General features: G+C 42.6%; 1 protein-coding gene across 5 annotated transcripts in view; it reads right to left on the bottom strand.

Moving 5' to 3' along the window:
* Positions 1-25,461, bottom strand: part of ARMH3 (armadillo like helical domain containing 3) — a 284,642-nt gene that overhangs the window by 187,415 nt on the left and 71,766 nt on the right. For all 5 annotated transcript variants that reach the window (XM_033941140.1, XM_033941139.1, XM_033941138.1 and 2 more), the window contains exon 11: positions 9,304-9,364. In XM_033941140.1, coding sequence (XP_033797031.1) covers positions 9,304-9,364 — 61 coding nt within the window. The remainder of the gene's footprint in view (positions 1-9,303; positions 9,365-25,461) is intronic.

The following is a 25,461-nucleotide window of genomic DNA, read 5'->3' as shown; positions in this document are numbered from 1 at the left end:
TACCCCAGGATACATAATATTGGCCATTTTTAGAGCTCTTTTTCCACTTGTTACTAGCCTAACTGCGCAATGTTCTTTTACTTATAGCTTTTATATTCTGAATATAGTTTAGTTAGGGGTTATATGTTTAAGAAAAAGTTTTACTTTATACAGCGTTTATTTCGTGGTGTTCTCTACATATGATCCATTCAATATACATTTCTGAATACATTCAGTACATCAGTATGGTCTCTCTGAGGTGCATAATAGTTATATGCAGCACGCAAAAACATATCTTTTTGGCTTGTTCAATTAAGAACCTTAAGTAACTGAGTATTGTCTCTCTTTTGCCATAGCTATATCAAGTAAATGAATTGGTATTGTTACATGTTGCCACATTCAGTACAGGAAACATGGTTTCTCTTGTTTTCTATCTCTTATTTGGATCATATTGGAGTACAGCTGCTGAATGATATTTGGAATGCTTTTCAAGCATCTCTTTTCAAGTATCTCTTTCTGTATGCACAGACATCTGGCTGCTCTCCCTTTGAGATTCTCACGGGATGACCTTTCCCCGCCCCATGGGTAGATTTTCCTTTGATACAGGAGGAATACGTCCAAAAGCTAATTGAAATATTAGGGCTTGTTCAAAGAAACGTGTCTTGCACTTCTCCTTTCTCTCCACAGATTCCTACCCATTTTTTCCAGCCTGGTGATTGTCCAGAAGCTTTCCAAGCATCAGAAGCAGACGGATTTCCCCTTTGGCCTTCCCACTACTGTGATCGCTGTGTCCAAGCCCGCTGCACTCACTGAGGAGTTTCCTGTTTGGATCCACGCAAGTCGCTTGAAGAGGGTTAACCTAAAACCCCAGAAGCAAGTCTTCCCTGCGCAGATTTCACCTCCTCCAGTGGAACAACATGATGATCTCATTGCAGCATTCTACCAACTTTATCATTCTCTTACTGGCAACGCTGCTGCTAGTTTTTCTCCCTGTATGGATCATTTCTAACTGGGTCTACAGGGATGATGTGTTCTGGGTCCACGGCACTTTCTGCCCATACCCATCTGTAAATGACACTCCTGCTGTAAACAGCACCCCCGACACCTCTTTGCGAACACGACGTCAAGCTGGACTACTCCCTCGCAAAGGCTGTCCTTCAATTGGAATCCAGAAAAGACCGATAGTATGCTACCCTTTGGTATAATTCCAGCAGTGTGCAAGTTGCCACCTTCTCCTTTGACATTGTGGACTGTTCATCAATTGATATCCCAAGGCTGTGCCATTGGTCCTCAGAGATTCCTAAAACTAAAGACATATATATATATATGTTACTGACTCACGTTGGGGGGATAAGTGTGCATTCTGGGGAGTGGTAGGGTGGAATATTGATACTGACTGGGCTTATAAACTAGAAAATACTCTGAAAAACAGTGGACCAAAATGGTAAATCACTGCTTACTTGTATGACCCTTCATAAGGTTGGACACTGTTATAGGAAAAGTGTTCCTGCACAAATTATTAAGCTTTCTCTTACTATTGACAACCCTAGACCTACTGATGAAGGTATGTACATTATAGACATGTGGTTTAAGGGTGGGTCTAGCTATCCGACCCATCAGTTTTCTTACGGGATACCTCCACTCATCCTCTCCCGCCATTTTGTAGGGGCCCCAAAAAATACTAACCCACTGGCCCCTACATTCAATAAACTTACTGACATGATGGCTATTGCCAATCCCACTTTTGAAAATATTGTGGCTGTTGAGGTAGGGTTTCAGAACGTAACCTTTGGTTAGAATGGATGAAATTCACTGCTGATCAACATAATAAGAGTAATTGTTACATATGTGCTCAAGCTAGACCCCATCTAGGAACCGTACCTCTGGACCTCCCTCTTGGTATCCAACCATGCCTTTTTGGGTTATTTACCAATATCTCCTCTAATTTTACCTATCCCCTTTGTGCACTGTAGTGTTCTAAATACCCTTTGTTACCAGGACAGCAAAAGCTTGATATTGCCGTTACCATCTATAAGGGCAATTACACATGTCATGTTTCTAATCTGACACAGGGTAGTTTTGTAGGTAATTTACCCCCAGGTTATTGTTCTGTCTTGGCTCATAGGTATGCCCCATTGTTGCTGCATCAGATTTGATATTTACTGGCTTTATGGAGACTTTTGGCTCCGTGTTAAGCTACCCAGCCAGTGGATAGGCCAGTGCACTTTAGTTAAGGTTACTATGCTTCTGCATATTCTTTCTGAAAGGCATCCTTCCTATTCACATGGTTTTTCCTTTTATTTGTCTTGATATAAATCTGATCACATGTATACATAGATGTTATAGGGGTCCCAAGAGGGTCCTAGATGAATTTAAGGCCCGAGCTCAGGTTAAGGCTGGGTTTGAGCTCCTTATTCCCTTTATTACTATTAATAAGAATGTTGATCGGATTAGTTAAAATTATTATAATCAGCAACGCTTTGTGAACTATTCTAGGGACGCCTTGCAAGGTATTACTGATCAATTAGGCTCACTTCTCAGATGGTTCTCAAAATCATATGGCCCTAGATATGATTCTAGCTGAGAATTCTGTTAAATTCTCCTCAGTACTTTAAGCTGTTGTACTTTTCTTTCTGACAATATAGGTCCTACTATGGACATTCAGAAATTAGCAGACCTCTTTGCTGAGTTCAAATGTAACTCTGATTTATCTAATTCTTGGGATCAGCACTTTAGTTGAATGCAGGGTTGGGTAAAAGACCTTTTTATTGTTATAATCTCTTATTATTTGCACTCTTGTCTTGACTGCTCATGTACTGTGTTATTCGTATTACAGCTCCTAAAAAAACCCTCCTTGAGAGACATATCTAGAGTATCACTCCCTTCCAGCTCATGCTGTGTATTTATGACATCATTTTCATGACATAAGAGGGGATTGAAGGGACACGTATCAAGTCCTTAGGCCATGTTTTCAAGCTGTAAGAAAACCAGGCCCTCAGCCCGGCAGGCTGAACTTACCCCGAGAAGACAGGAGACGATTTTGAGCTTCTTCTCTTCTTCACCCTGGGGCGAACCGGCTCAGCCGAGGCAGAGGGAGGTCTCGGCTATCGGGAGTGATATCTCACTTAGCCCTGCAGGACCCGAGCCTCCCCAACAGCCGCGAGACCAGGGAACTACGGCGGCTCTGCAGGGACAGGAAGGATCCACCCTGAGAGAGCTGGAGGGGCTCACCGGTATCCCTGGTTGCTCAGGCAGAGACTTCAGCGTTGGAGAAGGCAGAGTTGGCATCAGAGGTTGGGGGACAAATTCCATCGGTCCCCCCACTGGTAAGGCCAACTGAATTCACTCTGGAATCTATCTGGACTGCTTTAGACTCATTATACAAATTATGTGCAGGAACTCTTCCTTTGGTAAATGCACATAATATAAAGATTAACTCTATAAAAACTCAGGGGGAAAAGATGGATTGCCTGGATCAACGGGTCCAAGGCATTCAATTAACACAGACTATTTTAATGAAGGACAAATTACTATTAGTAAGGAAAGTAGAAAATTTGGAAAATTATACTAAAATGTTGAATTTAAGATTACTTAACTTTCCTAAAACTTTAGCAATGATGCCTAAAGATTTATTCTACAAATTTCTGAAAGAGATATTAAATATCCTGAGAATGGTTTTCCTCCATTACACAAAGTTTATTACCTTCCAGTTTCAAAGAAGGCTTCTAAAATTGAGGCTTCAGCTAATTTAAGCCCTATGGATGTTACAAAAATTTTGGAAACCTCAGAGGATGAAGTCATCTCATATTCTACACTTCTGGTGACATTTGTTTTTCAGCAAGATAAAGAGGCACTTCTTAGGCTGTTTTTTAGGCTTAAAGAGGTGACCTTTATGGACTCAAAGATTTCCATGTTTCCGGATGTATCTAAATTAACTCAATCCCGAAGGAAAGAGTTCCTGGAAATTAGACAATTTGTATTAACTTTGGGGGCTAAGTTTCAACTTAGATATCCCTGTAAATGTTTGATCTTGTTGGATCAACATTCATATATTTTTTTTGATCCCCCCCCAACTACGATTTTTTCTTGAGTCTAAAGGGGTAATGCTGTCCAGTGCTCCCACAGTGGAATAAGGTCTAGTTTTCATTTATTTGAAGAAGTAACACTGCATTTTTGTATTATAAATTTCTGTATAACATAAGGCCCTACTAATGTGAATTGCTTTTCCAATAATGTGGACTTTTTGTTGAGAGATGATTGATATTGTATTAGAAGTTGTTTAGTTTTCTTCTTTTTCTTTTCTTTTTAATTAATGTGTTTAATCTCTCTTTCTCATATACATATTTATGAATGTATATCTATAAAATTAAATAAATAATTAAAAAAAAAAAAAAAAAAAAAAAGAAAACCAGGCCCTGTTTGTCTTTCCTTCTTTGAAGAGACTACAAGGACATGTATGTTTAAACAGAGATGTTGTGAAGTGAATTCAATTGTTTTGTTAAGCCGTATTTACAGACAGATTTAGATTAGGGGCTCTGCTGGTTAAGGCTTTTTCTGACCCTCTGTGGACTTCAGTCTCCAGATAGAAAAAATGCTGATGTCTTTAAAGTTTCATGTGACCTGTGTCCATATATGGTTTGTGTTTACGTCACATGCTGACAAACCTGATTCATATAAAAGATGTGAACATAAGAACATAAGCAATGCCTCTGCTGGGTCAGACCTGAGGTCCATCATGCCCAGCAGTCCGCTCACGCGGCGGCCCAACAGGTCCAGGACCTGTGCAGTAATCCTCTATTTATACCCCTCTATCCCCTTTTCCAGCAGGAAATTGTCCAATCCTTTCTTAAACCCCTGTACTGTACTCTGCCCTATTACTCCCTCTGGAAGCGCATTCCAGGTGTCCACCACTCGTTGGGTAAAGAAGAACTTCCTAGCATTCGTTTTAAATCTGTCCCCTTTCAACTTTTCCAAGTGTCCTCTTGTTCTTTTATTTTTCGAAAGTTTGAAGAATCTGTCCTTCTCTACTCTCTCTATGCCCTTCATGATCTTATAAGTCTCTATCATATCCCCTCTAAGTCTCCTCTTCTCCAGGGAAAAGAGACCCAGTTTCTCCAATCTCTCAGCGTATGAGAGGTTTTCCATCCCTTTTATCAAGCGTGTCGCTCTCCTCTGAACCCTCTCGAGTAACGCCATATCCTTCCTAAGGTACGGAGACCAATATTGGACGCAGTATTCCAGATGCGGGCGCACCATCGCCCGATACAATGGCAGGATAACTTCTTTTGTCCTTGTTGTAATACCCTTCTTGCTTATGCCTAGCATTCTATTTGCTTTCTTAGCGGCTGTTGCGCACTGTGCCGTCGGCTTCATTGTCATGTCCACCATTACCCCCAAGTCCCTTTCTTGGTTGCTCTCATTCAATAATATCCCTCCCATCGTATAGTTGTACCTCGGGTTTCTGTTTCCAACATGCAATACTTTACATTTCTCAACGTTGAACTTCATCTGCCATCTCGCCGCCCATTCCCCCAATTTGTTCAAGTCCCCTTGCAATTCTTCGTATTCCTCTTTAGTCCCAGCTCCACTAAATAGTTTTGTATCGTCCGCAAATTTTATTATCTCACACTTCGTGCCTGTTTCTAGATCATTTATGAATATATTAAATAGCAGCGGCCCGAGCGGAACACCACTCGTGACCCCCATCCAGTCCGAGTAGTGGCCCTTCACCCCTACCCTCTGTTTCCTACCCGCCAACCAGTTTCTGATCCATCTATGTATGTCTCCGTCCACTCCATGGTTCTTCAGTTTCCGGAGTAGACGTTCGTGAGGCACCTTGTCAAAGGCTTTTTGGAAATCAAGGTATATGATGTCTATGGGGTCTCCTCTGTCCATCCGTTTGTTAATTCCTTCGAAGAAGTGCAATAAGTTCGTTAGGCACGATCTCCCCCTGCAGAAACCATGTTGGGTTGTTTTCAAAAGTTCGTTTCTTTCCAGATGTTCATCGATGTGTTCTTTAATCAGTGCTTCCGTCAGTTTCCCCGGAACCGAGGTCAAACTCACTGGTCTGTAGTTTCCCGGGTCACCTCTTGATCCCTTTTTAAAGATGGGCGTGAAATTGGCTATCTTCCAATCCTCCGGGATCATGCCTGTTTTCAAGGATAGGTTGCAAATTTGCTGCAGTAGTTCCGCTATCTCCTCCTTTAATTCCTTCAGAACCCTGGGATGGATTCCGTCCGGACCCGGGGATTTGTCAGTTTTAAGTTTTTCTATCTGCCTGTGTACATCATCAAGGCTCACTTCCATGGATGTTAATTTTTCTGCTTGATTTCCATTGAAGATTTGTTCAGGTTCCGGTATGTTGGTTGTGTCTTCGTTTGTAAATACAGATGAGAAGAACATGTTGAGTCTTTCTGCGACTTCTTTCTCCTCCTTCACCGCTCCCTTCCTGTCTCCTTCGTCCAGCGGTCCTACCTCCTCCCTAGCTGGCTGTTTCCCTTTAACATATCTGAAGAACGGTTTGAAATTTCGTGCCTCCCTGGCTAGCCTCTCTTCATACTCTCTTTTGGCTTTTCGAACCACACGGTGACATTCTTTTTGATACTTCCTGTGCTCCTTCTGGTTCCCTTCAGTTTTGTCCTTTTTCCATTCCCTGAATGAATTTTTCTTATTGCCTATCACTTCCTTCACTATTTTAGTCATCCATACTGGGTCTTTTGTTCGACCCTTTTTGCACCCCTTTCTGAATCTGGGGATGTGCAGATTTTGTGCCTCACTCACTGTGTCTTTGAAAAAAGACCAGGCATGTTCTACTGTTTGCCATTTTTTGGAAGTGTTCCTAAGTTTCTTCCTTACCATTTCTCTCATTGCTTCATAGTTTCCTTTCCTGAAGTTGAAAGATGTCGCTATGGTTCTCTTTCCGTTCGGTATGCCTACTTCAACCTTGAACTTGATCATATTATGATCACTGTTTCCCAACGGTCCCACTACTTCCACTTCCTTTGCAGGTCCCCTTAGTCCATTTAGGATTAAATCCAGAGTGGCATTTCCTCTCGTCGGTTCTCTAACAAGCTGCTCCATGAAGCAATCTTGTATAGCCTCCAGGAATTCTGTCTCCCTAGCGCATCTTGAGCTTCCAAGACTCCAGTCTATCCCAGGATAGTTGAAGTCTCCCATAACAACTGTGTAACCGCTTTTGCATTCTCGCTTCATCTCGGCATCCATTTCTTTATCGCTATCTCCGGTTTGCCCGGGTGGACGATAGTATAGGCCCATCTTTATTTCATGCCCTTTCCTACCCGGTATTTTAACCCATAGCGATTCCAGTTTGTTGATCATCTCCGCTGTGTCCATTCTTGTCGATTGTATGCTTTCTTTTACGTATAGGGCTATTCCTCCTCCTTTCTGACCTGACCTATCCCGGCGATAGAGCTTGTACCCCGGCAGTGCTGTATCCCATTTGTTTTCCTCATTCCACCACGTTTCAGAGATTCCAATGATGTCTATGTCCTCTGCATTGGCCATGGCTTCTAGCTCCCCCATTTTGTTTCTTAAACTCCTTGCATTAGTATATATGCAGTTTAGATCCTGGCATTTTGTTGTCTTCATTTCTTTTCCCTGTGCTTCAGTCTTTGGTGTCTTCTCTTTTGCTACAATCTTTCTAACCTCCTCTTCTGGGTTAGTTGACTCCTGTAATTTGTCTCTTGTTTCTTCCCTACCTTTTTTCCCCTCAGTATCTTCACGGGATACCTTCTTCCGAATCATCGACGCTAGGTCGACTGTCGGCTTTCCCCTTTCTCTTAGTTTAAAGCCTGTTCTATTCCTCTCTTGACGTTGTTTGCTAGAAGTCTTGTTCCCGCCGCGCTCAGGTGCAGTCCATCTCTCCTGTAAAGCTTGCTCTTGCCCCAGAACGTTGTCCAGTTTCTCACGAAGAGGAATCCTTCTTCCTCACACCATCTCCTCATCCACGCATTTATTGATTGTAGTTCTTCCTGCCTTTTCACATCTGCCCTCGGTACCGGTAGGATCTCTGAGAATACTATCTTCTGGGCCCTCATCTTCAGCTTCCTTCCCAGAATCTTGAACTGTTCTATCAGCGTGCCTCTTCTGTAGTCTCTCCTGCTGACATCATTCGTCCCAATGTGGATCATTACTGCGGTCTCTTCCGTCTCCGCTCCATCCAGGATCATCCCAATTTTGTCCACGATGTCCTTGGTTCTCGCTCCTGGGAGAAACTCATAATAAAATTTGGACATGTTTTGGAAGATGATTTCTGGTCTTTAAGATATGTCCCCAGGTACCTGACTTCCAAATGACAGAGACAGAGAAAGTATGGGGCAGGAATTGGGACCTAATCCTTTTCAGTTAATAGTAGAATTTTATAACTAATTCTATGTTCGAAAGGCAGCCAATGAGCATCGATTAAAAGGGGAGAGACATGGTCGTATTTTTTTGATGATCTTAAGGTGGCCAACATGTAAAAGAGGTGATAGCAAAAGCCAAAGATGCTTGGATGCATAGGGAGAACAATGGCCAGAAAGAAATAGGCGGTAATAGTGCTTCTCCATAAGTCTCTGGCAAGTTATCATTTGACTGTGTACAGTTCCGGAGACCACACCTTGAAAAGAATGTAAACAAGACGGAATTGATCTAGAGGGAAGTCAGTGGTCTTTGGAATAAAGCATATGGGAGCAGATCTAAATGTGTGTCCTTTTGTGAAATTCAAGAAAGGAGAAATCTGATAGACATATTAAATATCTCCATGGTATAAATGCACAGGACATAGCCTATTTCATTTGAAAGTAAGCTCTGGAACAAGAAGTCATAGGACAATGATGATAAGAAATAGATTTGAATAATCCAAATACATATTTATTTATGGAAAGGGTGATGGCATATAAAACAGCCTCCAAGTGATGGTTGTGGAGATTAATTTAAGAAAGCATCAGACAAGCACACAGGATCTCTGAGGGACAGTATCAGTAGTTGGTAGATGGGCAGACTGGACAGGCCACAAAACTTTTTCTGCCTTCATTTCTATATATTTTTCATGGTACTTAATTGTTACTTTACAAAAGATTCTGTACTCATCAAATACATGGGAAATTCTGAACATCCCAACATGGATGCCACTTTTCTGAGCTAGATGTCCTATTCATAAAATGGGACTTTACATTTTCCTAAACCCAAACTTAGATTATAAACTAGCATGCGTGTATAATAAAACTACCTTGTAAATATCTATGCATAATAATGTTTATATACAAATGTTATAGAAACACTGAAACAAGAATACTGTACAAGAGATATTTTGTCCTGTTTTACCATGCTGGTTAAGGCTGAGAAAAAGCCACTCTGATTTTCTTCCTCTTTATCTCTGTACTGTCTGGAAAGAAAAGCAAAACATAAAATTAATGTAATTGACAGTAAAGCACATAAATGTAATTTATGTTTAATTTAATTACACAATCCTATAGATTACACATCTGGTAGCATATTGATCTACAGTTAACACTTACACAGCCAAAATAATTAATACAAAACTAAAGCAAAAAAACATCAGATAATATCTTTATTCATGAAATATATAAAAACCCAAGAAGAGGAGAGCAGAAAGGACTACAGGGTGAAATTGAAAGAAGCCAAGAGAGAAATACGTTTAGCGAAGGTACAGGCGGAAGAACAAATGGCTAAAAATGTAAAAAAGGGAGATAAAAATTTTTTCAGATATATTAGTGAAAGGAGGAAGATAAAAAATGGAATTGCTAGGCTAAAAGATGCTGGGAACAAATATGTGGAGAGTGATGAGGAGAAAGCAAATGTGCTAAACAAATACTTCTGTTCTGTGTTCACAGAAGAAAATCCTGGAGAAGGACCGAGATTGTCCGGCAAAGTTACACGAGAAAATGGAGTAGATTCTGCGCCGTTCACGGAGGAGGGTGTTTATGAGCAACTTGAAAAACTGAAGGTGGACAAAGCGATGGGACCAGACGGGATCCATCCCAGGATACTAAGGGAACTCAGAGAGGTTCTGGCGAGTCCTATTAAAGACTTGTTCAACAAATCTCTGGAGACGGGAGTGATTCCTGGGGATTGGAGGAGAGCGGATGTGGTCCCTATTCATAAAAGTGGTCACAAGGATGAAGCAGGAAACTACAGGCCGGTGAGCCTCACTTCAGTTGTTGGAAAAATAATGGAAGTGTTGCTGAAAGAAAGGATAGTATATTTTCTTGAATCTAATGGGTTACAGGATCCGAGGCAACATGGCTTTACAAAAGGTAAATCGTGCCAAACGAACCTGATTGAATTTTTTGATTGGGTGACCAGAGAGCTGGATCGAGGACATATGCTAGATGTAATTTACTTGGATTTCAGCAAAGCCTTTGATACAGTTCCTCATAGGAGGCTGTTGAACAAACTTGAAGGGCTGAAGTTAGGACCCAAAGTGGTGAACTGGGTCAGAAACTGGCTGTCGGACAGACGCCAGAGGGTGGTGGTTAATGGAAGTCGCTCGAAGGAAGGAAAGGTGACTAGTGGAGTCCCTCAGGGTTCGGTGCTGGGGCCAATCCTGTTCAATATGTATGTAAGTGACATTGCTGAAGGGTTAGAAGGAAAAGTGTGCCTTTTTGCAGATGATACCAAGATTTGTAACAGAGTAGACACCGTAGAGGGAGTGGAAAATATGAAAAAGGATCTGCAAAAGTTAGAGGAATGGTCTAATGCCTGGCAACTAAAATTCAATGCAAAGAAATGCAGAGTAATGCATTTGGGGATTAATAATAGGAAGGAACCGTATATGCTGGGAGGAGAGAAGCTGATATGCACGGACGGGGAGAGGGACCTTGGGGTGATAGTGTCCGAAGATCTAAAGGCGAAAAAACAGTGTGACAAGGCAGGGGCTGCTTCCAGAAGGATTCTGGGCTGTATAAAGAGAGGCGTAGTCAGTAGAAGGAAGAAGGTGTTTATGCCCCTGTACAGGTCATTGGTGAGGCCCCACTTGGAGTATTGTGTTCAGTTTTGGAGACCGTATCTGGCGAAAGACGTAAGAAGACTTGAGGCGGTCCAGAGGAGGGCGACGAAAATGATAGGAGGCTTGCGCCAGAAGACGTATGAGGAGAGACTGGAAGCCCTGAATATGTATACCCTAGAGGAAAGGAGAGACAGGGGAGATATGATTCAGACGTTCAAATACTTAAAGGGTATTAACATAGAACAAAATCTTTTCCAGAGAAAGGAAAATGGTAAAACCAGAGGACATAATTTGAGGTTGAGGGGTGGTAGATTCAGGGGCAATGTTAGGAAATTCTACTTTACGGAGAGGGTGGTGGATGCCTGGAATGCGCTCCCGAGAGAGGTGGTGGAGAGTAAAACTGTGACTGAGTTCAAAGAAGCGTGGGATGAACACAGAAGATTTAGAATCAGAAAATAATATTAAAGATTGAACTAGGCCAGTTACTGGGCAGACTTGTACGGTCTGTGTCTGTGCATGGCCGTTTGGAGGAGGATGGTCAGGGGAGGGCTTCAATGGCTGGGAGGGTGTAGATGGGCTGGAGTAAGTCTTAACAGAGATTTCGGCAGTTGGAACCCAAGCACAGTACCGGGAAAAGCTTTGGATTCTCGCCCAGAAATAGCTAAGAAGAAAAAAAAAAAAAAAAATTTAAATTGAATCAGGTTGGGCAGACTGGATGGACCATTCGGGTCTTTATCTGCCGTCATCTACTATGTTACTATGTTAAAGAAGTTATTCCCTAACTCAGTCATAAAACTCCATCCAAGAACTACACATAAACCAGAGCAAACCTTTGGGCTGTCAATTTGTAGTGCCACTGGTAAAAGTGTTCCACATTTTAGGAATCACAATCAGCCTCCCATCCCAGATGATTGCAAAGAATGCTGGGTACCATAAGTAATCACCCTTGAACAAGGACCATTATTATTCAGGGTCTTACATACTAAATAACAAACCTTAAAATGTATCTGAAATCTTATACACAACCAGTACAAAGGCTTCTGGAAATTTTGCTGAGAGTGTGGTGAAGTGGTTAGAGCTACAGTCTTAGCATCCTAAGGTGGTGGGTTCAAACCCTGCGCTGCTCATTGTGACCCTGGGCAAGTCACTTAATCCTCCACTACCCCATGTACATTAGATAGATTGTGAGCCCACCGGAACAGATAGGGAAAATGCTTGAGTACCTGAATGTAAACCACTTAGGCTATAAGTGGTATATAAATATTAAAAATAAAATAAATAAATGCTCTGCACAGAGGGTCCCATAAGACAACGTCACCCATATGTAAGAATTTGTGTCCTGCTGTCTTTAGAGAAAGCATAGTTACTCACCTGTAGCAGATGTTCTCCAAGGACAGCAGGCAAGAATTATCACATATGGGTGACATTGTCCACAGAGCCAGCTCAAACATATACCAAAGGGTACTGTCATTTTAAAACTTTAGCATTGTCTGTCTCCATCACCTCTTTCAGGAGACTGTTCCACACATCTACCACCCTTTCTGTAAAAAAGGATTTCCTTAGATTACTCCTGAGCCTATCACCTCTTAATTTCATCCTATGCCCTCTAATTCCAGAGCTTCCTTTCAAATGAAAGAGACTCGACTCTTGCGTGTTTATGCCACCTAGATATTTAAACACCTCTGTCATATCTCCCCTCTCCCACCTTTCCTCCAAAGTATACATATTGAGATCTTTAAGTCTGTCCTCAGAAGCCTTATGACGAAGACCACACACCATTTTAGTAGCCTTCCTCTGGACTGACTCCATCCTTTTTATATCTTTTGAAGGTGTGACCTCCAAAATTGTATACAATATTCTAAATGAGGTCTCACCAGAGTCTTATACAGGTGCATCAACAGGGGATGGTGAAAGCTAGAAGGATGCTAGGATGCATAGGAAGAGGTATGGCCAGTAGGAAAAAGGAGGTATTGATGTTTTTCCTACTGGCCATACCTCTTCCTATGCATCCTAGCATCCTTCTAGCTTTCACCATCACCTTTTCAACCTGTTTGACCACCTTAAGATCATCACATATAATCACACCCAAGTCCCGCTCTTCTGCTATGCACATAAGTTCTTCGCCCCCTAAACTGTACCGTTCCTTCAGGTTTTTACAGCCCAAATACATTTTTACAGAAAGGGTGGTAGATGCATGGAACAGATGCATGGAAGTGGTGGACACAGAGACTGTGTCTGAATTTAAGAAGGAATGGGATAGGCACATGGATCTCTTAGAGAGAGGAAGAGATATTGGTTACTGCAGATGGGCAGACTAGATGGGGCATTTGGCCTTTTTCTGCCATCATGTTTCTATGACCTTACATTTCTTAGCATTAAATTTTAGCTGCCAAATTTCAGAACATTCTTCAAGCTTCGCTAGGTTTTTCTTCATGTTATTCATACCATTCGGGATGTCTACTCTATTGCAGATTTTGGTTTCATCCACAAAGAGGCAAATTTTATTTATTATTTATTTATTTAAAAATTTATATACCGCGTACAACTATGCAGTTTCCATATCACAAACATAGAATCTTGTTTCCCTCCGAATCTCACATATAAAATAGACATGTCAAGACAACATCGTTAATCATCCCTGTTATAATAGGGATAGAGCACAAATTCAATCAATTCAGAATTACAATCTTTAAATCATACATTGATGTCAGAAAAATTCTAGAAGGCGACTATCAACTGAAATACATCTTAGCATAAGAAGGCATTGGCAAATAATTGTTTTCATTTTCTTAAAATTCATTCTCCCCATACAAAAAGGCAGGATACCAGGCAAGTCATTCCATAGTTGTACACCAGTCACAGATATCATTGATGCTCCGATCCTAGCATGCATAGTCGACATTCTACCCTCCAAACTTAATTTCATCTTACCCGACAGCCCTTCAGCAATATCGCTTATAAAAATGTTAAAAAGAACAGGCCTTGGCCCCAGTCCTCTTTGCACTAAATTTCTTTTGGATGACCAACAGACTTTCCCACCAGAATTTAATAGTGTCCAACAAACTTTCCCACCAAAATTCAAATTTGTGTACCAACAAACTTTTCTACCAAAATTCAAAGTGCTAATTGAACTGAAATGACATGTATAGAAGAAGTCTCAAGTACAGAATAGGAAAGATAAAGGAAGTAATCTAGCAGAGACAGAAGAGGACATGTAACTAGATCCAAGGAGAGGAGATCACACCAAATAGTAAATCGTGTCAATTTAAATCTGTAACAGTGTCTAGTATGTCTCATAAACATTTTTTGCGCTGGTACACTAACTGTGCAAATATTTTTCACACTCACAACACCGTTCCCAGCTTTGCCCCACATGAACTTTGTCTCATTTTCCCCGAGCTCGGGGACATGTCTGGAGGGCCTCTGAGCATGCACGAATGTTGACACAATGACGTTGCACACATGCACATATCATCACGTCGACACCCGCACATGCTCAGAGGCCCTCCAGACACGGCTCCGAGCTCAAGAAAAATGAGACGAGGTTATTGTGAAGGCAGAGAGGAGGAGAGGCGCCAACACCAGAAGTGACACCTGGTATATGTCATGTGTCCTTCATTCCCTGGCAGCACCTGGAATCTTGCTGCGGCACACAGTTTGTGATTCACTGGTCTAGTAAATGGTTTTCTGGATGCTTCAATAATGTTCAAGACTGAAAACAACAAGAGGGCGGTATCTAGATCAGGGAGGATAGATACCAGGCTGTGAGTTCCAATAAACGTAGATTGGGAGGAAGGAGAGAACAGTCATTCTGAGTTAGGAGAGTTGGAAATAACAGGAGCAGGATGAGATCCTGATCACTGAGTTGTAGGAGGAAAGGAAACCAGGCTTGTCATGGCCAACGTGGTGTTATAAGAATCATTGAGGCCTGTTCTTGGCAAAGTTTGAGTACAATTTTCCTGATTAGTGGTATTGGATAATGCGTAGAGGAAGCATCCTTGCCAGTCGAGGAGAAAGGCATCGAATTTGAGATAATTGGGATTGAACAGTCCAGAGCAGTAAAGCGGCAGTTTGTGTTTAGTGGGACACGCAAAGAAACCTATGTCGGTAGTCCCCCATAATGTGAAAATTTGATGCAACGTCACTGTGTGGAGTGACCACTTATGAGGTTGGAGAAGTCTGTTCAGGCAGTTTTCATTTCCTGCTAGATAAACTGCTTTGAGAAAGATGCTGTGAGCGATTGCCCAAGTTCAAATCTTAATGGCTTCTTGGCAAAAGGGATGAAAGCCTGTGCTGCCTTGCTTAGAAACACAGAAATATTATGGAAGATAAAAGCTAAACGGTTCATCCAGTCTGCCCTCCACAGCATTCACTATCTGCTCCTCTCCCTAAAAGATCCCACATGCCTGACCCACGTTATCTTGAATTTAGATTCAGTCATCTCTACCATCTCCACCGGGAGACTTCTCCACGCATATACCACTCTTTCTGCAAAGAAGAATTTTCTTACATTACTCCTGAGCCTATTACTTCGTAACTTCACCCTATGCCCTCTCCTTCCAGAGTTTTTCTTCATTAGAAAAAAAATCACCTCCTGTACATTAATGTCATGGAGATATTTAAATGTCTCTATCATATCCCCTCTCTTGTCTTTCTTCCAGAGTATACAGTACATATTAAATTCTCTAAGTCTGTCCTTTCCCTATATGATTTATTACAAAGGCCACTAATCAATTTTGTAGCAGCTCTCCGGACTGACTTCATCCTATTTATAACTTTTTGAAGGTGCAGTCTACAAGACTGCACAGAGTATTCCAAATGGGGCCTCACCAGGGATTTATACAATGGCATTATCACCTCCATTTTCCTACTGCCCATTCTTCTCCTTATGCACCCAAGTATGTTCCTGGCTTTGGTTTTTTTTTTTTGGTTTTTTTAAATTTCTTTATTCATTTTTAAACTTTCAACAAGCAATTCATTATACAATCATATACACTAGCAATTCATTATACAATCATTTACACTGATTGTAAAACCGCTTAGATAACCTTGATAGGCGGTATATAAAATCTTAATAAAACTTGAAAAACACTATAATATTACTTATTAATCATACATTCAATGAAATCATACTATAACTTCTCCCTCTCACCCTTCTTCCAATATAATGATATAATTTTATAAAATATAAATTCATCCCTCCCCCCCTTATACTTCAAGAGACAAAAGGAGAGAAATAAATTATTAATTAATTCATTATAATCATTCCTTACAATAATTTGTTAATGGCTCCCAGACCTCCATAAAATTTTTATAGCTTCCCTGTTGGATAGCTAATATTTTCTCCATTTTAAAAATATGGCACAATGAATTCCACCAAAACTATAACTTAAATCTATCATAATTTTTCCAGTTTCTCTTAATTTGCTGAATAGCAACTCCTGTCATTATGAGTAAAAGCTTATTGTTTTTATGAGATATTTGACTCTTTTTCCTCATTGAAGTTCCAAATAATATTGTATCATATGAAAGTGCCACCGGATTCTCAAGTAAATCAATGAATTTGACTCCAAATAGATTTCCAAAAATTATATATTAGAGGGCAAAAAAACAATAAATGATCCAATGTTCCAGCTTTAAGATGACAGTGCCAACATCTATTAGACTTAGAGCTATCTAATTTTTGCAAACGCACCAGGGTCCAGAATGCTCTATGTAACAGAAAAAAATCAAGTTTGTCTCATAGATGCAGACACTGTACATCTCATCCTCCAAGACCAAATTCGTGGCCATTGAGACGCAGTAATTTGATGCTTGATCTCAATGCTACAAATGTTCCGAAGACCATTTTTTGGTTTTTTATTCAAAAATCCAGATAGTTTATACCACTGAGCAGCCTGGTGTCCCAGGAAGTCCACCTGAAAACATAAGAAAGGCAAACTGTACTTATTATTGAGATTTTTCCATTCAGGGAACCCTGCCTGAAAGGCTTGCTTCAATTGCAACCATTTATAATTTTGTGATTTATTAAGATCATATTTGTGTTGCAATTGTGAAAAGTCAAGCAACTTACCATTTGAAATAACATCATCTAAAATACGTATGCCTGCCTTCATCCAATATTTCCAGATGACCTTATATCCGCCAATTTTAATCTTGGAGTTTAGCCATATGGTCTGATATGTTGACTTAAATATTGAAATAGGTGCTAAATCATCTACATATCTTAATGTTTTCCATGTATCAACTAGTATTCTGTGATCTTTATATAATTTAGGCATTTTGATACTAATGACATGACAATCTTAAAGGAAACATGAGTTGCCATTCCAAAGTCAACCAATCCAGAAACTCTTTCATGAGCTCAGGGAGGATCCAGTACATACCTTGACGAATAATATAGGCTTCATGGTACCTATAAAAATTGTGAAAATTTACCCCACTCTACGCAATTGGCTTTTGCAAAGATACCATAGCAATTCTTGCAGATTTTCCAAGCCAAATAAATTTTGTTAGAATACTATTTAATTTCTTATAAAAGGACCCCTGAAAATAAATTGAAATACTCATTTGATAGCTAACTACAGGCAAAATCATCATTTTAACAGTCTGAACTCTCCCCCACCAAGACAGGTGCAATGGGTTCCAATGTTCACACATCTCTGTAACCTTTTTCAGTAAACTTTTTTCATGTATTTTCATTGTTTCTTCTATAGTGTTTTGAATCAAGATTCCTACATATTTGATGCCTTCATCCTTCCATAAAAATGAAAATGAATCAAATAATCCTTTTTGACAATGAATATTTAATGGAAGAATCTCTGATTTATCCCAATTTATTTTATATCCTGATATTCTTCCAAAATTATTTATCAATTCTAATAAATGCGGAATGGTAGATTCTGGATTTCTCAAATGAAGCAAAATATCATCTGCATATGCAGAAACTTTATATTCCCGACCTGAATAAGGAATACCTTGAATCTCCTTTGATTGTTGTATAGCCAGTAAAAGGGGTTCCAATACAATTTATTTATTTAGATTTATATCCCGTTCTCCCAGTAGCTCAGAACGGTCTACAAGTAAACATACACAGTAGAAGTAATTAGGCAAATAAGATGTACAATAGGTTTAGATGCTTGGACATACAAGATTGTGCAGTATTTATCAGGGTACAAACAATTTTTCAGAGTACAGACAATTTATCAGAGTACAGACTAAGAGAGGACTATACTGAAATTTAGGAGAAGTTAAATAGGGGAGAGAAGAGAGAGGTGGGGTTTAAGGGGGGGTGTAGACTGAGGGAGACCTTTAGTTGAAGAGGAGGGTCTTTACCATTTTACGGAATGACAATAAAGAGTTCTGTTGCCTGAGTTGGGGGGGGAGTTTATTCCAGAGATGTGGGATGAAGTGGCTGTAGGATCGTTTGCGGGCAGTTTCTGAGAGGAGGGACCTTCCAGGGGGAATGCATAGGCGTATTTCCGATTTTGAGCGGAGGGTGCGAGTGGGGGTGTAGATGGGAAGCTTAGCTTTTATGTAGGAGGGGGTGGTGGCATAAATTCTCTTGTGGGCTACTGCTAGGGCCTTGAAAGCACAGCGCTGGCTAATTGGGAGCCAGTGTTCAGCGCGGAGTGCTGGGGAGACGGGATCATGGTAGTTGAGGTTGTGTAGGAGCGGATAGCTGCATTTTGGACACGTTGGAGGCGTTTGAGATTATTTTTGGTTAGTCCATTAAATAGGGAGTTACAGTAATCCATTCTGGAGAGGACATATGCGTAGAGGAGTTGGGCGAGGTCAGGTGTGGAGATGTAGGGTTTGATCCTTTTCAGTTGGCGGAGGTAGTAGAAGGAGGTGGAGATTACTTGGGATATGTGGGCAGATAGGGATAGGTGTCCATCTAAGGTTACTCCTAGGCTGCGTACCTGATCTGTTGCCGTTAGTAGAGTGGAGTCCCATGCTAGGGTAGGACGTGTGAATTTGGTGCTTTTTTTCCTGATCCATAAGAGTTCTGTTTTAGTGGCGTTTAGTTGAAGTTTGTTGTTTGACATCCAAGTTTTCATATCAGAGAGGCAATGTTGGAGGTTAGTAATTTGGGACGATCGGTTCTCGCCTAGTGGGAGGAGCAGCTGGATGTCATCTGCATAAGAGTGGATTTTAATGCTATATTTCTGCGCTATATCAATGACAGGCCTGATGTAGAGGTTGAATAGGAGGGGGGATAGAAGGGTGCCTTGAGGAACACCATATTTGATAGGCTTGGGGCGAGATTTGTGTGTTCCTAGTAGGACAGTCTGGGTCCTTTGATGGAGGAAGGAGGTGATCCATTGGAGGGCTGTGTCCTTGATTCCGAGGTCATAGAGTCTGGATGTGAGGAGGTGGTGGTCGACTGTGTCAAAGGCAGCGCTGAGGTCAAGTAGGACTAGTAGGGCATCACTGCCTTTGTCGAGTATTGCCCAGCTGTCATCAATGATGTCAAACAATATCAAACAATAAAGGAGACAATGGACAACCTTGTCTAACTCCCCTCTGTAATTCAAACTTTTTAGACAAATTATTATTAATATACAATTTAGCTAAACAATGTCTGAATCATTTGTATAAATCCTGAACCAATTCAAAACCATTTCATTGTCTGATACATAAAAGACCATTCCAAATGATCAAAAGCTTTCTCTGTATCAAATGACACAGAAAAAGCAGGATCTCTTAAATTTTTTGATATGTTCAACATATGAAACGCCAGTCTGGTGTTGTTAGAAGAATGCCTTTGAGCTACAAACCCTGTCTGATGCATTCCAATAATATATGGGAGAGCCTTAGTCAATCTCAAGGTTAGAGTTTTTGCCAACCCGGCCCATGTGCTTAAGGTCCCACCCACAGGAGGAGCCTAAGGTTCCTGGGCCTATTCTGGTTGGCCCAGTCGCCTCAGGCCCCACCTGTGGGTGGGGTTTGAGCCGCCTGGGGCAATTCGGCCCCATTCCTGAGCTGGCTGGCCTGCCGGACGGGCGGGGTGGCACCCGTCCGTCCAGCCAATGATGTCAAGGTACGGGGGAGTGGGATTGGGGGTGGGGGTCGGCAGGGGGGGGGGTCGCGGGTCGGCAGGGGGGCCAATCGGGAGTTCAGGGGGGAGTTCGGGGAGGCAGTCGTGGGGGGGTTAAGTTGAGGGCAGGAGGGCCTGGGATCCCTCCTGCCTGTATTTTAGTGGGGGTAGGCAGTCCGCCTGGGCAGGAGGGGTTGGGCTCCCTCCTGCCCGATCTTGTAGGGGGTGGGGGTCGCATGGCCAGGAGGGCTTGATCGAGTTGGGGCTGTCGACGGGGCAAGAGGGCTTAGGATCCCTCTTGTCTCGATGTTGTCGGGGGTGGTGGTGGTGATGTATCGCGGCAGGAGAGATTGGCCATCTTCCCTGCCGCGATGCAATCACTCCTCTACACGAACTGCCACAACCCGCAGCAGGAGAGATTGGACATTTCTCCTGTCGCGGGTCGTGGCAGTTCGGGTAGAGGGGTGATCGCATCGCGGTAGGGAAGATGAGGTATCTCTCCTGCTGCAATGGTTGCGGTGGGGGGTCGCCGGGCCGCTGAACTGATCGCCAGCTGCCATCAGCTCAGCGACCCCTTTTTCGGCACTTATACCTGTTTTGACTTGGTCTAAGTCAAAACGTATAAGTACCGACTAGGCAACCTGTCAAATGTTTTGGTTATATGTGTTGTACGCCTAGGTGTAGGTTGGCCCAACTCCCACCCACTGCCCGCCCTTTCCCCTTCTCTAAAATCGCCTTTTTCTCTCTGTGCATTTAGAGGCAGGGGAACCAGCTTTGATTATGGGTACTTGGACGATCAGGCTTTTTGATTGTCCAAGTAGCCATTTAGGCCACTTTTTAGATGGGTTTTTTTTTTGATTATGAGCCCCTTAGTATTTGATAGGCGTTTAATCAAAACTTTGAATAAAGTTGGAAACTTGAAACTTGGAAAAACCTGCACTAGGTTAATCCTACCTCGTAGAGAAGTCGTCCTATTCCTTTTATCATTTTTGTCACCCTTCTCTGTTCCTTTTCTAATTCCGCTATATCTTTTTTGAGATGTGGCGACCAGATAAACTTGTATGTACTCCACCAGCACTCCCCCACCAATTGCATGCCAGTTTATCTATATCATGCATATTCAGCATGGGTATCCTGAAATCTGACTGGCTAGATATGTCCCAAGGACTGAGTTGAGAAACACTGCTTTAAACCAACACCTGTTTTTACCACTGTTCTCTTTCTCAGGTATGTATAAATAATTAATTTAATTCTTTTTGTATCTCGTTCTCCCCAAAGAGCTCAGAATGGGTTACAGGCTGACATACATTATAATTTGCCATAGTTACAGTACAGTTTATTTTTATTATTATTTTTTTTTAATTGTCTTTAATTCCAATTCTCTTTTCTATCATCATGTAACCAAAAGCATTTTACATGAAAAATTGGTATACATCAATACAGTTCACATAGAACACAAGAGAAAACAGCAAAAAGAACTCATAATAAATCTATAGTAACCTTTGACTAGGTCATCACTCTCACTAGAGAATGATAGGTGGGTGAATAACATACTGTCAATTCTATTTGGTATAGTTAGAAAACCTGTTTATTATGTATTTATATACTGCCTATCAAGGTTATCTAAGTGGTTTACAATCAGGTACTCGAGCATTTTCCCTATCTGTCCCGGTGGGATCACAATCTAACATATCTGGGGCAATGGAGGCTTGAGTGACTTGCCCAGGATTACAAGGAACAGTGCAGGGTTTGAACCCACCACCTCAGGGTGCTAAGGCTGTAGCTCTAACCACTAGGCCACTTCTTCCTCCTGTTTTACCAAAGGTATTACTACAGCGTGGAATGGAGTAGCAAATGCCACCCCAAAAATATGGCTTGCCACCCCAGGTTTAGCACAATGTACTTTGGAAAGTGGGGGAATAGAATAGGACACATGCTGTGCATGGATAGCAAGGTGCCCAGAAAGCACAGTTACTTACCGTAACAGGTGTTATCCAGGGACAGCAGGCAGATATTCTTGACTGATGGGTGACGGCACCGACGGAGCCCCGGTACGGACAATTTTAGAGTGATTGCACTCTAAGAACTTGGAAAGTTCTAGTAGGCCGCACCGCGCACGCGCGAGTGCCTTCCCGCCCGACAGAGGCGCGCGGTCCCCAGTTAGGATAAGCCAGCTAAGAAGCCAACCCGGGGAGGAGAGTGGGACGCAAGAATATCTGCCTGCTGTCCCTGGATAACACCTGTTACGGTAAGTAACTGTGCTTTATCCCAGGACAAGCAGGCAGCATATTCTTGACTGATGGGTGACCTCCAAGCTAACAAAAAGAGGGATGGAGGGAAGGTTGGCCATTAGGAAAACAAATTTTGCAAAACAGATTGGCCGAAGTGTCCATCCCGTCTGGAGAAAGCATCCAGACAATAGTGAGATGTAAAAGTATGAACTGAGGACCAAGTAGCAGCCTTGCAGATTTCCTCAATTGGAGTGGAACGGAGGAAAGCTACAGATGCTGCCATAGCTCGAACTCTATGGGCCGTGACAGAACCTTCCAGTGTCAGTCCGGTCTGAGCATAACAGAATGAAATGCACGCTGCCAGCCAATTAGACAACATACGTTTAGAAACAGGACGTCCCAATTTATTCGGATCAAAGGACAGAAAGAGTTGGGGAGCTGATCTGTGGGGCTTAGTACGCTCTAAATAGTAAGCTAGAGCCCTCTTACAGTCCAAAGTATGTAGAGCCTGTTCTCCAGAATGAGAGTGAGGTTTCGGAAAGAAGACAGGCAGAACAATGGATTGGTTGAGATGGAATTCAGAGACAACCTTCGGGAGAAACTTTGGATGTGTACGCAGAACCACCTTGTCATGATGAAAGACCGTAAAAGGTGGATCTGCAACTAGTGCATGTAGCTCACTGACCCTCCTGGCAGAGGTAAGAGCAATAAGGAAAAGTACTTTCCAAGTGAGAAACTTGAAAGGAGTGGTAGCCAAAGGTTCAAATGGAGGCTTCATTAAGGCGGAAAGAACCACATTGAGATCCCAGATTACAGGAGGGGCTTTAAGAGGTGGTTTCACATTGAAAAGACCCCGCATGAATCTGGACACCAAGGGATGAGCTGAGAGAAGTTTTCCATGAACTGGCTCATGAAAAGCAGCAATAGCACTAAGGTGGACTCTGATGGAAGTAGACTTAAGGCCAGAGTCAGACAAAGAAAGTAGATAATCCAACAAATTCTCCACAGCAAGGGAAGTGGGATCATGTTGATGAAGAAGACACCAGGAAGAAAATCGTGTCCACTTCTGATGGTAACATTGAAGAGTGGCCGGTTTCCTGGAGGCATCCAGAATGGAACGAACGGGCTGAAACAAAGAAGTATTATGAGAAGTCAGCCCGAGAGAAACCAAGCTGTCAGGTGCAGAGACGGAAGGTTGGGATGCAGAAGTGTCTCCTGATGTTGCGTAAGCAGAGAAGGAAACAGCGGAAGAAGAAAAGGCTCCCTGGCACTGAGTTGAAGTAGAAGGGAGAACCAATGTTGCCTGGGCCACCGTGGAGCAATCAGAATCATGGTGGCTCTTTCCCTCTTGAGCTTGAACAAGGTTCGCAACATGAGAGGCAGAGGAGGGAAAGCGTACAGGAACAGATTGGACCAATCGAGGAGAAATGCATCCGCTGCCAGACGGTGAGGAGAGTAGAGTCTGGAGCAGAATAGGGGCAGCTGGTGATTGTGAGGAGCTGCAAAGAGGTCTATCTGAGGAGTGCCCCACTGAGCGAAGATGGACTGTAGAGTTAAAGGATCGAGTGTCCACTCGTGAGGCTGAAGAATTCTGCTGAGCTTGTCTGCTAAAGAATTCTGTTCTCCCTGAATGTAGATAGCTTTCAGAAAAAGTTGGTGATCTGTGGCCCAAGCCCAAATCTTCTGGGCTTCCTGGCACAAGTGCCGAGAGCCTGTCCCCCCCTGCTTATTGATGTAGTACATCGCAACTTGATTGTCTGTGCACAGCAGGAGGACTTGAGGAAAGAGAAGATATTGGAAGGCCTTGAGGGCATAAAACATCGCTCTGAGTTCCAGGAAATTGATGTGATGCTTCATTTCCTGGGCTGTCCAAAGTCCTTGAGATTGGAATTCGTTCAAATGAGCTCCCCAGGCATAAGGGGAGGCGTCAGTGGTGATGACAAGTTGATGAGGAGGTAGATGGAACAGAAGACCTCTGGAGAGATTTGAGGATATCAACCACCATTGTAGAGACTGACGAAGAGACGATGTCACAGATATGTGTCGTGAGCAGGGATCCGTCGCTTGGGACCACTGGGTAGCTAGGGTCCATTGAGGAGTGTGCAGGTGAAGACGTGCGAAGGGTGTGACATGAACTGTGGAGGCCATGTGACCCAAGAGTATCATCATTTGCTTGGCAGAGATGGAACGTTGTGGAAGCACCTGCTGACATAGAGACTGAAGAGTTTGAAGACGGTTGGACGGCAGGAACGCTCTCATGAGGACTGTGTCTAACACTGCTCCAATGAATTGAAGTCTCTGAGTGGGGATGAGATGAGATTTGGGTAGATTGATCTCGAACCCCAGAAGTTGGAGAAACAGGATGGTCTGGTTGGTGGCCAGGAGTACTGTCTGAGATGAATTGGCCTTTATCAACCAATCGTCCAGGTAAGGAAAGACCTGAAGGTGGTGAGAGCGTAAAAAAGGCCGCCACCACAATCTGACATTTGGTGAACACTCTTGGAGAGGAGGCAAGGCCGAAGGGTAGCACCTTGTATTGGTAATGACAGTGATTGATCACGAAACGGAGGTACTGTCTGGAGGTCAGATTGACCGGAATGTGAGTGTATGCCTCTTTGAGATCGAGGGAGCATAGCCAGTCGTCTTGATTGAGAAGAGGGTAGAGAGTGGCTAAAGAAAGCATCTTGAATTTTTCTTTGACTAAGCATTTGTTGAGATCGCGAAGATCTAGAATTGGTCTGAGATCTCCTGTTTTTTTGGGGGGGGACTAAAAAGTAACGGGAGTAGAATCCCTGTCCCTTTTGATCTAGAGGAACTTCCTCTATGGCGTTCAAAAGGAGGAGGGATTGAACCTCCTGGAGAAGGAGGGAAGACTGAGGAGTGTTCGAAGCAGACTCTCTTGGTAGACTTTGGGCAGGCAGGGTCTGAAAGTTGAGAGAGTAGCCGTGGCGGATGATGTTGAGGACCCATTGGTCCGAAGTGATAATTTCCCACCGGCTGAGGAAAAAAGTGAGACGGCCACCTATAGGTTGAGGTAGGTGGGTAGATGTTTGGACGCTGGCTATACCCTGGAGAATCAAGTCAAAAGGGCTGCGTAGATTTTTGCTGTGGAGGTAGCTTCACAGGTTGCTGTTGCTGTGGCCTAGGAGTCTGTCGTTGTTGCTGATGTTGACGCCTAGGTTGCTAGGGAGCTGATGGCAATGGACGAGCCACATAACGGCGTTGATAGGCCGACTGCTGTC

Source organism: Geotrypetes seraphini, chromosome 4 (assembly GCF_902459505.1).
Source record: "Geotrypetes seraphini chromosome 4, aGeoSer1.1, whole genome shotgun sequence".
In the NCBI taxonomy this organism is placed as follows: Eukaryota; Metazoa; Chordata; class Amphibia; order Gymnophiona; family Dermophiidae; genus Geotrypetes; species Geotrypetes seraphini.
The sequence above is the reverse complement of the archived record's forward strand: the minus strand, read 5'-3'. Positions and strand labels throughout refer to the sequence as shown.